Below are 14,916 nucleotides of genomic sequence, written 5' to 3'. Positions count from 1 at the left end.
AATACCGATTCCCTTCCAGTTTCCACTGGTAAGTGTGAAAAGGGCCCTACTCTGTGTATTAGTGTAGAGACATCAGAATCCATGTTTTATCCATGTTTATCTTGATTTCAGTAAGGCTTTTGATAAGGTTCCACATACTTATTTTGTTGACAAGTTGGTAAAATGTGGTTTAGGTCCTGTTACTGTTAGGTGGATCTGTAACTAGTTGGCAGATCACACCCAAAGAGTCCTTGTGAATGGTTCCTCATCCTCTTGGAGAGGAGTGACAAGCGGAGTGCCTCAAGGATGTGTCCTGAGATCTGTTTTGTTCGACATCTTTATTAATGATTTGGTTGAAGGAATAGAGCAAATGCTTATTAAATTTGCAGATGATACTAAATTGGGAGGGGTTGCAAATACAATAGAAGACAGAGACAGGATACAGGATAATAAATAAAATAAAAAATAAAGATCTTGACAGGCTGGAAAATTGGGCTAAAATAAATAAAATGAATTTTAACAGGGATAAATGTAAAGTTCTGCATTTAGGTAGAAAAAATCCAATGCATAATTATAGGATGGGGAAGACTTGTCTTGGCAGTAGTATGTTCAAAAAGAACCTAGGGGTCTTAGTGGCCCATACACTGAACATGAGTCAGCAGTGTGATGCAGTGACTAAAAAGACAAATGTGATTTTGGGCTGTACCAACAGAAGTATAGTGTCCAGATCACATGAAGTGATGGTATCGCTTTACACTATGGTTAGACCTCTCCTAGAGTATTGTATTCTGTTCTGGGCACCACAGTTTAAGGATATGGACAAGATGGAACATGTCCAGAAGAGGGCAACCAAGTCCTATGAGGAAAGGTTGAAAGAGCTTGGTATGTTTAACCTTGAGAGGAGAGGACTGAGAGGTGGTATGTTCACCATCTTCAACTACCTGAAAGGCCATTATATAGAGGATGGTGCAGAATTGTTTTCTATTGCCCTAGAAGGCTGGACCAGAACCAATGGGTTGAAATTAAATCAAAAGAGTTTCTGGCTAAACATTAGGAAGAATTTCCTCACATAACAGTTCCTCAATGGAACAGGCTTCCTCAGGAGGTCGTGGGCTCTCCTTCCTTGGAGGCTTTTAAACAGAGGCTAGATGGCCATCTGACAGCAATGCTGATTCTGTGAATTTAGGCAGAACATAAGGAGGAGGGCAGGAAGGGTTGCATCAGTGCTTAGTTCTTGTGGCCCTATCTTATAATACCAAGGAAATGCCGATTACTCCAATTTTTCTCCAGGCCTGTTTGGCAAGGGATCCTGGAAGTTTTTTTTCCATCTTCTGGGCATGGAGGTCACTGGGGATGTATGTGTGTGGAGGAGATATTTGTGAAGTACCTGCATTGTGCAGGGAGTTGGACTAGATAACCATGGAGGTCCTTTCAATCTATAATTCTATAAGCGGGTGACACCCATCACTTCCGAGCGCAGTTCTTTCATTATTCAGGAATGTATCACATTTAACTGCCTATACTAGAACTGTGTCCAGTTCCTTATTCTTCAGCTATCAAATGATGCAATCCTGTGGGATTCCTGGGGCCACTCCACTTTGGAGCACACTGAAAAAAAAAAAAGATTTTGGACTGGACACCTCTCTAGAGCACCTTCCAGGGCATGGCGTTATGATTCTGGGAGCGGATGAATCAGGATGGTCCAAACCTTATTTTGGGATGCAGTATCCTCAGATCATAATTCTTTAGATCCTTAGCAATGCAAACTCCAGGGGCACCCCACTTAGAGCACTCTGCACAAAAATCATGCATTGAAATGGGCACCACTCTATCATCCCTTGTAAAATACAGTCTTTTGATTTTGGAGATGTACAAGTTAGGGCAGTCCACAGTGCATTTTGGAGCACATTGACTCACATTTTTAACATTACTTTGCAAAGCAAGCCAGTGGGGTTTCTGGGGACATGTTCCATTTGAGCACATTTTGTATAAACCAGGGTAGATTTGATTTAAATCAAATTGATTTAAATCATAATTTAAATCACTAGTCAGTAAGACTTGATTTAAATCATAGTTTTCTACATAAAGACTCTTTTGCTGGTATAACCTTAATATTCACAATTAGATGAAGATTTCATTTTTAGAATAACAACTGTTCATATTAGTAGAGGGACTTCATTAAAATATTCCCAAACTGGGTCTCTTTTATGGTCTGCTGCCATTATAGGTTTTCTTCTCCAGGGAAAGAATAATGTGATAAACCTTGGGTTGTACACACAAAAGATCCAAAGTCTTGTGGAGTATTCTGCTCAAAAAGTTTCACTTGCATTTTTACTGCTTGCTCTTCTTCCTCACACTCAAGTTTCTTCTTGTGCAGATCTATTCCACTCCAAGCAATCTTTTTCTATTCATTGAACTTTTTGAAACTTAGCATTTAAGGGGTTGATTCTGTGTACATAGGTTTGTAGAACAATGAGATTAAGGTTTTTTTCTCAACTCTGTTCATTTTATAACATTTTGCTGTGCAGAAGAGGCATGTGATCTCTGCAGACACAAATTACAGTTTTGAGAACTGCAAACCCAAGCATCTGTGTTGTGATAATATCTTGTAGACAGAGAAACTGCCCAGTAATTTTACAGAAACCTGGAAGAGCATGACATCGTGAATGGATTAACAGAATTTATTACCAAAAAATTTAAACATTGCATGAATATACAGTCTTATGCTTCAGAATTAAAAACCAATCCTTATTTTGTGATGGAATAACCTTTGAATGATAATATATTTTACTCAAAAGCATTTTATTTAAAAAATCCAATTTAAATTTTTAAAATCTGATTTAAATTTAAAAAATCCATTTTTTAAAAAAAAAAATTAAAAAATCAATTTTCATCCACCCTGGTAAAAACACTTCTATTGTACATATGTCCCGCTTTTCTTCTCTTTACCATGATAATGACTGTTATAACATTTAAGCCATGGTTATAACAATTAAGCTATAGTTGTTTTTTGTAAATCGGAGCTTAACTTGCTTGAATATTTCTCTCATGAAGTACTTGGAAAGTCCTGCCTAGAGTTTTTGCAGGTGTAGAGGAGCAATTTTCACCAATCCCCCCCTTCTGCAGTAGCCCAACCCACCTAAAATGCTGCTCCTAGGAGATAGGAGAACTCCCAGGAACAGGATAGGGGGAATTGGATGTCTCCACAACGAATGGCAAAAATCACCCCCTCCTTTTACCTGCAGAAGTTCTAAGTGACAACCTGTGATATGGGTGGGGTTGAAAGCGCTGATTGATTCAAGGTCACCCAGCTGCTGCATATGAAGGACTGGGGAATTAAACCCAGTTCTCCAGATTAGAGTTTACTGCTCTTAACCACTACCCCACAGTTGGCTCTCAAGACAAGGAGTACTAGTTATAAACTGCTGCAAAGAGATGTAACTACTACAGTTACATTTTCTAGAAAAACATCTGCAAAATCAAGTAATCCATACATGTTTGTATTTTTATGGTTCCATGATAACGGGTAAGCCATGACTTGAAATGTGCTGTATGCCTAAAAAGAATCTACACAAAAGGTACTGATAGGAATTGTTGAATTATCATTTTTGTTTGTAGCACACAGATGCAGTCTTCGTTTATAACGGCTGATACGTCCCATTTTACATGGAGGAATAATAAAGACAACTCGTCCAGCTTCATTCAGCCTGAAAAGCACTCGCCCATATACAAAGCTGGCCATTATGGCTACTGCAATCACGTACATAGAGGCTATTGACCATACGGGCACAAATGGGGAGAGACCGTGACTCAGTAGTGCAGACTGACAGTGTTACGGGTGGTGCGGTTCAGACAAGATGCTTAACGACTCCGGTCCTGAAGCTCTGTTTGTTCAACGTGGTGCCCTCCCAGCTTCTCATAATTTATAGTGTATTGAAGCCTCATTTCTAAACTCGCCATCTGAAGACTTTGTTGAATTTCAAATGCAATTTAAAGGAGCCTCTATTAACGCCCCGCCCCCGCCTCCTTCCTCTACAAAGAGCTGCAGGGGCTCTGTAAGAGGAAGCTCCGCCAACTAGAAGTCAGACGGAAATGTGTCGAGGGATCGATGCTTTCTGCGATCGATGTGCATAGATTACCCGGAAGCGGAGCGGTTTGCCGTTATCGAACTTGGAACTTCAGGCCGCAGTTAGGATGGCTGCGGCGGATCAGGGCTACTCAAAGACATCCATTGAGGACGATTTTAACTATGGCAGCAATGTGGTATCGGCCAGCGTGCACATCCGCATGGGTAAAGAGTCCTGCTCTCCCACCCCTCCGAGCCTCTGCCCCATTACCTCCTCGGCTGAAACCTCTTCAGAAACTAGGCTTGCCAACCTCCAGGTGGCACCTGGAAATCTTCAGGTATTACAACTGATCCCCAGGCAACAAAGATCAGTTCCCCTGGAGAAAATAGCTGCTCCGGAGGGTGGATTCCATGATATTATATCCTACTGAAGCTCCTTCCAGACCTAAAGCGGGGTCCACCACAGACATAAGGAAGCCCTCGTCTGCAAATCAACCTTCCTGGTTACCCCTGACGAAATCTCTCGGTGTGCTTGAGGTGCTAAAAGTAACAGCTGCTCATAAGACCATGGAGAAACCCAGAACTATCGTTGTCCTTCTCTTGCCTTTCCTGTAGAAGCAAATTCGTATTCTTTTAAATTCAGGCCGTGTGAGTGAAAGTGTGTGTTTTTTTCTTAATCATTGTAAACAGCTTTTTTATATATTAACAGAGGGAGAACTGACCAGTACCATTGTCTCCATACTGCAAGTGCTAGGGTTGCCAAGTCCAATTTAAGAAATATCTGGGGACTTTGGGGGTGGAGCCAGGAGACATTGAGGCGGAGCCAAGAGCAAGGGTGTGACAAGCATAATTGAACTCCAAAGGGAGTTCTGGCCATCACATTTAAAGGGACTGCACAAATTTTTAAATGCATTCCTTCCATAGGAAATAATGAAGTATAGGGGCACCTTCTTTTGGGGCTCATAGAATTGGACCCCCTGGTCCAAACTTTTTGAAACTTGGTAGGTATTTTGGGGAGAGGCACTAGATGCTATACTAAAAATTTGGTGCCTCTATCTCAAAAAACAGCCCCCGATACCCGCGGTTCAATTCCCCATCATTCCCTATGGGAATCGTTCATGGAGGTGCATGATGGCTCTGGGGGCGGGGCTTCCCCCGCCGGCCAGCTGGCTGGGGGAGGGGGGAAGCCTGTAAAACCGGGGGATCCCTCTCTGGGACCTGGGGATTGGGAAGCCTAGCAAGTGCTGCAATCAGGCCTGCCCCTCAGTCCCCGCGCCTGCCCCGGGACTACTCGCGAGTAGACAGCAGGTGTGGGGCTACAAGTAGCCCTACACCTGCCGGCCCAACCCCCCCCGCTCCGCTCGCTCCCCCCCCGCTTGCCGCGAGGTCTGTGGGTGTTTTGAAGAAGAGGCTTCTCGAGGAAGTTTTTCCCCCCTCAGAGCTGGTATGGCTGGGTGTCCCCGCGGGAAGCGAGGGGCGTGAGCCGGGGGGGAGCCAGCAGGCACGGGGCTACTCTCGTGAGTAGTGCCGGGCAGGAGCTGGCGCGACTGCAGGGCAAGCTTCGGCGGGCAAGCTTAGGCGGTTGTCTTGGGCACCAGGAGGGGGGGGGAGCCCGATTCGGCATCCTCTCACTCCTGGCGCTCTAGGCAACCGCCTAGTTTGCCTAGTGAGAAAGCCGGCCCTGGCTGTAATGCTAAATAAACATGAGGTTAACCTGTTGTTGTCTGTGGAGGAACCAATTTTGGATTTAATTGATGCTGTTAAATACTTTTTCTACATTTCTTAGGCTTGCATTCTTGCTAATTTCAATACATCATCCACTTCTCAGTTCTTTTTTATCACTTTTTTCTGGCATTAAATCTTGAAAGGAATTCAGCCGTAACTAAACCATGCTAACATATTGTTTTTATTTCCTACCTAGCTTTCTTGAGGAAAGTCTACCAGCATACTATCAGTTCAAGTTTTTTGGACCACAGTGACCTCTGCTGTTTTTCTGTACTCCACCACAATTCGGACATTTGTACATGAGAGGTAGAGTCCTCTAATGAATCCTATTGAATAGGCACTTTCGTTCTACCTTTTACAACTTATAGTGTTAGGCTACGGTTGTCTAGGAAAATATTTATGACTTGCATCTTTGTATCTGTGGCATAGTTCCCTTCAGAATAATCAGGGGCTAAGAGCCTTGATTAATATAAAGAACTTTTGTTAGATTATGATTCTACTATAGCAAGGAATTGGGAGTTGCTTGCCACCTTAAAAAAAAAATCCTTGCGTCCATTCCTTTAAAGCCATCTAACAGAGACACCAATTAAGATGGGTGAATGACACCCATTCACTTCTTCTGGGCAACAAATAAGTTACTGTGTGGCACTGCTAAGAACTGTTTCCCATCCTGGCAATTAAGATAAAAGTATGGCATAATGGTGTGTTCTGATCTTGGTATCCCTTGCAATGATCCTGTAAGATTGGTCAGCATGATCATCCCCATATAGCTGAGTGATGTTGAGGTTGGGAGATAATGACTTATGAAAGAGCTGTGAACCAGGATCTTGTTATCACCAGGCTTATACTCTCAGATGCATGCTATGCTATCTCAGTAGGCCTGCTGTAATATGAACCGGGTTATACTGATGGGCTCATGCAAGCTGTACAGGGAAGCTAATACTGGTCTTCCTGGAGCAGCATAGACAGCTGTTCTGACTGAAGGACATGACAAAGGGTGAACTCTAAGAGTCCATTCCTTCTTTCCTCCTGAGCAGCAACAGAAGCTTGAACATCATCACTGATGCAGTGAGGCAAGGAGGAATGAGGGGGCAACTAGCAGCATTGATATTAGGAAAGGTTGAGTCATGAGGGTAAGGATTTCCATGTCATGTCATAATATATTTTCCCTAATGTAACTTTCTGTTATAGAGATTAATGGAGCTAGATCAGTTCTATATCAGAAAGTAAGTTGCTGCTCTTGGGAATACTGTTAGTATGAGGGCAATAGCTGCCATGATACTGGAATCAGATTCTATTGCAATCTATTTAGATCTGTGCTGTTATGCCAGTAAAGGTTGTGTGATGTGATGTGTGATACTGGAATCAGTAGTATCACATTTACAGAGGAGGCAGGTTTTAGTCTTACTTGTATTGTTTCTGAGTAATTGTTTTTGTTTTTATAACTGGGTGAATGACACCCATTCACTTCTTCTGGGCAACAAATAAGTTACTGTGTGGAACTGCTAAGAACTGTTTCCAATCTCTGTTCCTGGAAAACCTCGCATCGTGGAAAGGCTTTGCACTCACTCCAATGGTGTCCTTTAATAAATCCAATCTACTTTCTCTCATACCATTCATCCAGCAGTAAACTGTTTAATAAATAAATATTAAGTATTTTTAAATAGATTTAAGATTTGATGGCTTTATGGGCATGAAATATTTGTTACTTGTAGCAGTTTTGTGAGGGGTTTAAACTGTATGTTCTGTACAGATTTTTTTCCCCTCCTCCCTATCCCACACTTTGTAGCACTTGATTCTGGACCTATGTCTTAAAGAAAAAATCAGTAACAAAATGTATGTTGTTAATGATTTTTTTTTTTACATTACAACAAAAATAGAGTACGGTAAATATTTCTGTTTAATGCTTATGTTCTTTGTTCAGTGTTACAGCCGTGGTGTACTTCTGTCCTTGCTTGGCTCTTTGGCTGTGATTGTGGCATTGACTATATACAGACACCAACATCCAGTTAATTCTCTTTGGATTTGTAAGTATTAAAAAAGGTAGTCCCCTGTGCAAGCACCAGTCATTTCTGACTGGGCCTATAATCTCAAAATCTGTTCAAATATTTTTAAAATAGTTATTGACATATATATTTTATTTCACCCTTCCTTAATATTTTCAGAATACCTTGTTTTAATTATTTCTTCGTTTTTCTATATTTCCATTAATGTCACTTCCTTAAAAACAATTTTCACAGGTGTTTGGGGAGTACATTGTGTAAAATGATGTGCCTGTCAAATATCGCACATGCTGTGTATGTGTGAGGGGCTCCATATAGTGGTTCCAGTTTGTATACTAGAGTCATGACCTGGGCTTTTCCCATCTTTTCAATGTTAGAGACAGTTCACCCCACACAGCCTTTTGGATTGGAATGGATGAGTGACATTGCTGCCTTAATGTTGACTGCAAACTATATTGCCTTTTTTTTTTCTTAGACTCTTTTGGAAGCACTGACTATTGCTATCACTGGTAAACATCCTTTAGTCTTTTCATCACAGTAAGAAATGAAAGTGCAGATTTTTACTACTTGTAACTCTCAGCTGAGCAACAGCTGGTAGTATAAGAGTTCATAAATATATACTTCAGCCAGTGCTTTTTTAGCAAGGGCTAAGTGAAGAGATGATTGGGGAATCATCTTTGACTTTACGTTGGCTGTGGAAGGCATTAAACTTCTCACTGCTTTGGAGTTTCCTGGAAGCCCAAAGTGACTGCTGAGGTGCTCCTCTGCCTGTTTCCTGAAAGTCTCCCATTTCCATGTGTTCTCAAAAGCCTGACACAAAGTGATAGACTTTAACCCAGAAGGAGCAACCAGATTACTGGTGATCATGATCAAAATTTGTGGACACCTTCAGCATTCTGTATATTTGTAAGTTCCATTACCCTCTGAATCTTTAGTAGTTGTGCATAGGGATTGTCTGTAGTAGGAGACTAAGCTCAGTAACCATGCCCATGCCACCCTGAAGTTGTTTGTGGGTGCATTGGTTCTCTGAAAATGAAACAGCTGCAAACTGTTGCTTGTGTGCCCGATTACAAAAGAGTTTCAGCCTTGGAAGAGAATAATTTTCCTAGTTTTTGCTTAGCAGAACAAGAAAGGCAAAACAGGAGCCAGACTTAATGGTTTCCCTATTAAGCATCTTTCTTTTGAAGTGAGCATAATCAGTTTTCTATGATATAACAGATAACAGAAAAGTGCAGGGGAGATTCAAGAGCAGTTTTATTGCTAATATACAAACTATTACTTATCAGAACACAGTCTGATTCCTGAGAACATAGACCCTTGCACATTACTGTTCCATTGCATTTGGTAGAAATGAGTATAAATACTCTCTCTCGGCTTGGCTTCGCGAACGAAGATTTAAGAAGGGTGCAATAGTCCACGTCTGCTGCAGGCTCGCTGGTGGCTGACAAGACCAATGTGGGACAGGCAGGTCCGGCCACAGCGGCTGCAGGGAAAAGTCTGATTTAGGGTTGGCCCTGTAGCAGTGCGATTCTTCCTCAATCTCCTTTTGTCCTCAAGACCAGCTATGCGTGTGTTCTCAAAGGAAGAGACAGCCTGGTGGATGGTGTGCCTCCATGCTTTGCGATCTGAGGCTAGGTATAAATACTAATCTTAAGTTTAAAGCCTAGATCTGGGTGCTTCATAATCAAGGATAAGCAGTTTATATCTGGTGCCATTCTTAGGCTATACCAGCATTTCAGTGTGATGCCTGTATGATTTTTATTTAAGCAAGCAATGATACCAAATGAGATTTAAGTTAAATTTACTTGTTTGCTTTTTTTTTTAATTTAGTGACTTTTTATGAAGTATTTGTTGTCCTGCAAGCCTTTATTCTGACTACGGCTGTATTTCTGGCTCTCACTGTATACACTTTACAATCCAAAAGGGATTTCAGCAAAGCTGGGTAAGTTGCTTTATAAGACCCATATTAAAACAAACATAAGAATGTATTTTTAACTTTCTGTAATTGATATATAAAGAGTAAATTTAGAGTACTCTTGGACATAATAAATTGTTTGTACTGAAATAATATAAAGGGCTTTCTGGTTAGCCATCCAGAGCTGCGTAACAGGTATAGGCAACTGCCCAATTTCATACCCTCCACCTCTCAAAAAAAAAAAAAAACCACTACAGTTACATTGAAGCTGTTATTATCTGCTTTAATAGTGTGAGTGTACATTTTTATAATAATGTGTATTCAGAAGGTTTGGGTGGTATCTATTTTAAATATAAGATAGAATGAGCTTTGACAATTTCAAGAAAATTAATTTACATACTACTATGTGTTTACAGGCTGTTTGCGTGCTTATGGATTCTTCTCCTTTCAGGCTTTCTAAGGGTAAGAGGTTATGTTCTTGCTTAATATTGAATACAGTAATGGGTAATTACAGTTTTGAAGATATTTATGCACTAAGTTAACAGTTTCAACAGAACAATCTTATGTGCAGTTAACTCTTAATGAGAGGTGAGTTTTTACCAGTCCTCCCCTCTCTGCAGACTTTGAATTGCCCCCTGTTCTTTGTGATCCCCTTGGAATAGCATTTCAGAAACATCTTGGGCTTCAGAGGGAGGCAAGATGTACTCTGCTGATAGACATTCATCCTTGAGTAGAAAGTTTTGGTGGGATACAAACCATTTTAACAATTCTTATGTTTATTGGATGGGTTTGCCTGATAGTTTTCTTGATTAGCATTAAGGCAAAACCATTTAGGTCAGTTTGCTAGTAAACAGAGCAGATTTAGAAAATTTGTCTGCATTAACAGTAATTATAAAATGCTTTGTGTTTATGAAAAATATTCCTATGCTGCCTTTTCACCCGGTTTAGGATTTAGGACAAACATTAAAACATTTCATACATGCACACACACGTAACACAAAATCTACTCACCAACCTTTATTTTAGCTACCCACTCCCAGTCTTCAGCTTTATGATGATTTACTTACTTCATTTATATCCCACTGGAGACACAGATCAGCTTACATTATTCTCCTCTACTCCATTTTATCTTCAAAACAGCCCTATGAAGTAGGCTAGGCTGAGAGTGATTGGCCCAAGGTCATCCAGCAGAATTGCATAGTGCAGTGGGAATTTGACCCTGGGTCTCCTAGATCCTAGTCTGACGCGCTAACCACTAGTTCACACTGGCTGTCAACTTTCCCTCCCCCAGCAGCTTGTCTGGGAAAAGTCTGGTCAAGTTGCAAAAGTTCTGTGGTAGCAAGTTGCTAAGGTGAGTAGTATGTTGGCCACTGCCAGGCAGGACCAAGGCATACAAGTTGTGCATTGCCTGTAACTGAGCCCAGGAATGTTGTGTGGCATCAAGTCATCTGCTAGACACCACCACAGCTGTGGCCCCTTTACATGGTAGGAAGCTGCTTGGTGGTTACTGCTGGGCAGGGTTTTTTTGGTAGAAAAAGCCCAGCAGGAACTGATTTGCATATTAGGTCACAGCCCCAGATGCCAAACCAGCCAGAACTGCATTCCTGTGTGTTCCTGCCCAAAAAAGCCCTGTTGCTGTGCCTGGCCCCAATGAGGGAGAGCAGCAGGGGGGACTGGGAGGCCAAAATAGTATTGTAGATTAAAGCATGCCCTTTTAGATGAGCCCAAAATCGCCATTCCCAGAGGCTCCTAAGTCCAGATATTTTTTTAAAGTTTTATTTTCTTCAAAATGGCGTCTGCGGCTTTTCTGCCCCCCCCTTTTTTAAATTTTCTCCTAGAGTGCTCCAAAATTAATTCCAAGCATATAGTCCAATAAATTTCACCTTTTAATGATGATATCTGCTGGCTCAACTTTTTTTTAATGTCCCGTTTTCTTTTAAAAAATCTTCAAACTTTTGTCCTTCTCTTAATGGCTGCCGGTACTTCTCTATGATTTATGATCCTAGAGAGGGCTAGGAGGCTTGCAGTTTTCCCTTCTCCTAATGGCTACTTCCTTCCTTTCTTGCCACAAAGTCTCATTTTCAATGGTTGAGAAGTCTCACGATACTTCTATGATGCCATTTCCTGTGACGTTTATCAAATCAGCAGCTCTGTATCGGAGGGGGTTCTCTGGCCCGACCACAGGTATTCAAAACAAAAGTTGTTTTTCGTCTTTTAACTTTGTTTCTTAAATTCCATTAGTCCCAAATTTACCCCCTCCTTTATCTTCTTTACTTTAAAATAACGTCGTTGGATCTAGACCTTTGTTTTTATTTCAAATGAGTCTTATTTTAGTCCCAGAGTGATAAAGATCTTTTACCTTTAAAGTTGCTATCCTTTTGAACACCGTTCTCTTCAAAGATAGATGTTAAATAGTTCCAAAGAAGCTTTGAATCCTGGTGAATTTAAGTCAATTTAATGACCCCAGAAGTCCTCTGTAGACGTTGGAATGCAATCCTTCTCCGGGGACTCTTCAAAGCCAAAAGGAACCTCACTGGAATTTCTTGTCAGCCAAAGTAAATCCCCTCAGAATTTAATATGCATGTTTTGGGCTTCTCCCAGGCGTTAGGATCGCCTTCTCTGCCCAGAACAGAGGCTCTGGTCTGCTCCTCTCTTGAGAAACAGCTCAATCCTTCATGATCCAAACCCGGAAGCCTGCCTGCCTCTTATTTTCTAGACTGTTAGGGAGAAAGCTCAAACATTTGTTTCTTCCACACAACCCTGAAACTGCCTTCATGTGTCAAGTATATTTTTCTTCTTGTATATCCCCACTGATCGTATCTGAGCTGACAAGTGTCATTGTGGGCATGTTTTGCTCCCAAGTGAATGTCTTCCCTAAGCTCACTATTCCCTACTCATTCCTTTGGGCACCATAGGACAGAGACTGTAACTGCTCTTGTCAGCTCAGTCCACCAAGGACTGCCAATGCACAACCTGCATTCATTTCTGTCATGTTCTAAGGCCAACTATCAGAGATTTAGTGGTGGTAGAGTAGATTAATTCTAATATCTGATTTGCCTACACCTTGTAAGCATAGTTTGAATATGTAAATAACGCTAACAAAATATATTTAACAGTATTTATGTTGGAGGGGGGCACTATGGTAAGAACAAGTTTGTTAGTAAATCACCTGTGCTGAATGCAATGCTGTGAGTGATAACACTGTAATGAGGCATAATTATATTAGAATTACACAGAATATCTTTTTGTAGTTGCTGTCCTGTGAAAAGTAAAGAAAACATAAAATTGTCAAACTTTATTTTCATTAGGAAATTCAAGGCTTGTAAATATAGCTTGCAAGGGATACGTTCTTAAGTCAGATACTCTTAAATCTGTTTTAGGCTTGTGTGTCTGTTACTCCTTGTATTTCTTTTCCCAGATTTTGAATGCACTTCAAAAATATTTTCTAAGTCATCCCTGAATGCTACAGAAGCAAAATGTTTGCTCTTTAGTATGAAGCAGATTGTCATTAGAAACAAAAAACCCCCCCTTCATTGTGCTAACTTTAAAGGATACAACATAGGTGTGGTTGTTGCTTATATATGTAGAAGTGAAGTCAGTCCTGTTGTCTGTAATAGCAGTAATATTGTAGTGACAGTCATGCAGGATGACATGATAAAGCCTTATACTGACAAGGAAGCAAAAGAACTGAAACCATGATGACGAATGCATGAAGTCAAGAAAATAGTATCTAGTTTGCATATACAGATTCTTTGTAAGCAAGCTAAATATTCCCATTATTAATTATAGCTATAATACAGTTAAATTGGTTTCTAATGTGTTTTTATAGAAGACATTTTGAACTAAATCTTTGTGTGTGTGCTCTTTGGCTGTAGATCATCTTCTACAGTGAAGTAGCAGAGCTGGTATTTGCCGCTGCAGGAGCACTTCTGTTCTGTGGATTTATTATATATGCAACTCATCTGCTAATGCACAAACTATCTCCTGAAGAATACATATTGGCTTCAATCAACCTCTATTTGGACATCATCAATCTGTTTCTACACCTGCTGCGCTTGCTAGAAGCATTTAATAATAAGTAATTGGGAGTTGCCCTTCAAAACTGTGAGATTTGGATATGGTGTCTAAATTGTTAATTTAAGACATAGAAAATCTGTGGTGTTCTTGGAAGCTTGTTTTTACATTCCAGGGCTATTGAGTGTTTTCAGTACAAAGGATGCGTTAGAGAGAGCTGCTATTTATGATTCTATTTTGAGATCAGTTAATTACACATTGCAGTCATCATGGTTGTTTTGTGAGGGCTGTATTGCATCTGTTTGCGTATTATTCTTGATTGAAAGACTTGTTCATCAACCACCAATTGTGTCAATAAGCAGTATTAAATTCTATTTTATTTCTGTAGTAATTGCCACAGATGTGTCCTTTGAAATTCACAACTGTGTCTGGAAGGATGACATAAAACTGAATCTCCTTAATTTTTGCTGTTGCATCCTGAATATTTAAATAAGACAAAACTGTACTGATTTCGGTCATTTTGAAAGCTTACACTAATACCATTTTAAGTGGAGTTATTTCAAAACATGGCAGTTCTTCCTCTAATATGTTTTAATATAATTTTCCTTTAATAAAATCCATATTAATATGCCAAAATAATACCATATTTTGAAAGGAATAACCTTGATGAAGTACATTGCATTCTTTGGATGACTTTGTTCTGGAGGTGGATAACTGTCAAAATGTTATTTACCAGCACATTCTTCTGTTGTGAAGATCTGCAGGTTGGTAATTTTTTAAGAAATGCAAAAATAAAAAAAGAACACATACTTACAAAAAACTTATGTGCGGAATGTTGGCAGAACATGTGAGGCAATTCCATTGAACCCACTCTTCTATTAGAATGGTAGGAATGGATGAAAATAAATGAAATTACTCTTGTGCAAGCCACTGGTCCATTTATTTGTTGTTTATTTAGTGTTATAAGACTGGTAATGAAGTTTATCACTTAACAGGAAAGAAATACCAATATTTGATCATTAGCATACTTCTACTGCTAAGCTCCACGAGGGTAACGGTTTTCCATTTTGATGTTGACCTAGACTCACCCAGTGCTGAAGTTCTAAAATGAGATGTGGGAGACTGCCTCCACATCATGTTCTCTAACTCAAAGACTCTTTAATCTCAGGTGTGGGAAGCCTGGTCATATCACTCAGCAGTGAGGAAATGTACTT

General features: G+C 40.3%; 1 protein-coding gene across 1 annotated transcript; it reads left to right on the top strand.

The window, feature by feature from the left end:
• The first annotated feature begins 4,173 nt into the window (after nucleotides 1-4,173).
• TMBIM4 (transmembrane BAX inhibitor motif containing 4) lies at nucleotides 4,174-14,628 on the top strand. Its single transcript, XM_060244405.1, has 6 exons — nucleotides 4,174-4,270; nucleotides 6,962-6,996; nucleotides 8,249-8,282; nucleotides 9,604-9,715; nucleotides 10,105-10,150; nucleotides 13,564-14,628. The coding sequence occupies exons 1-6, from the start codon at nucleotides 4,174-4,176 to the stop codon at nucleotides 13,768-13,770; spliced, it is 531 nt and encodes a 176-aa protein (XP_060100388.1). The 3' UTR covers nucleotides 13,771-14,628.
• The last annotated feature ends 288 nt before the right edge of the window (nucleotides 14,629-14,916 follow it).

This window comes from Heteronotia binoei, chromosome 8 (assembly GCF_032191835.1).
Source record: "Heteronotia binoei isolate CCM8104 ecotype False Entrance Well chromosome 8, APGP_CSIRO_Hbin_v1, whole genome shotgun sequence".
Lineage (NCBI taxonomy): Eukaryota > Metazoa > Chordata > Lepidosauria > Squamata > Gekkonidae > Heteronotia > Heteronotia binoei.
This window is presented reverse-complemented; position numbering and strand designations above follow the sequence as displayed.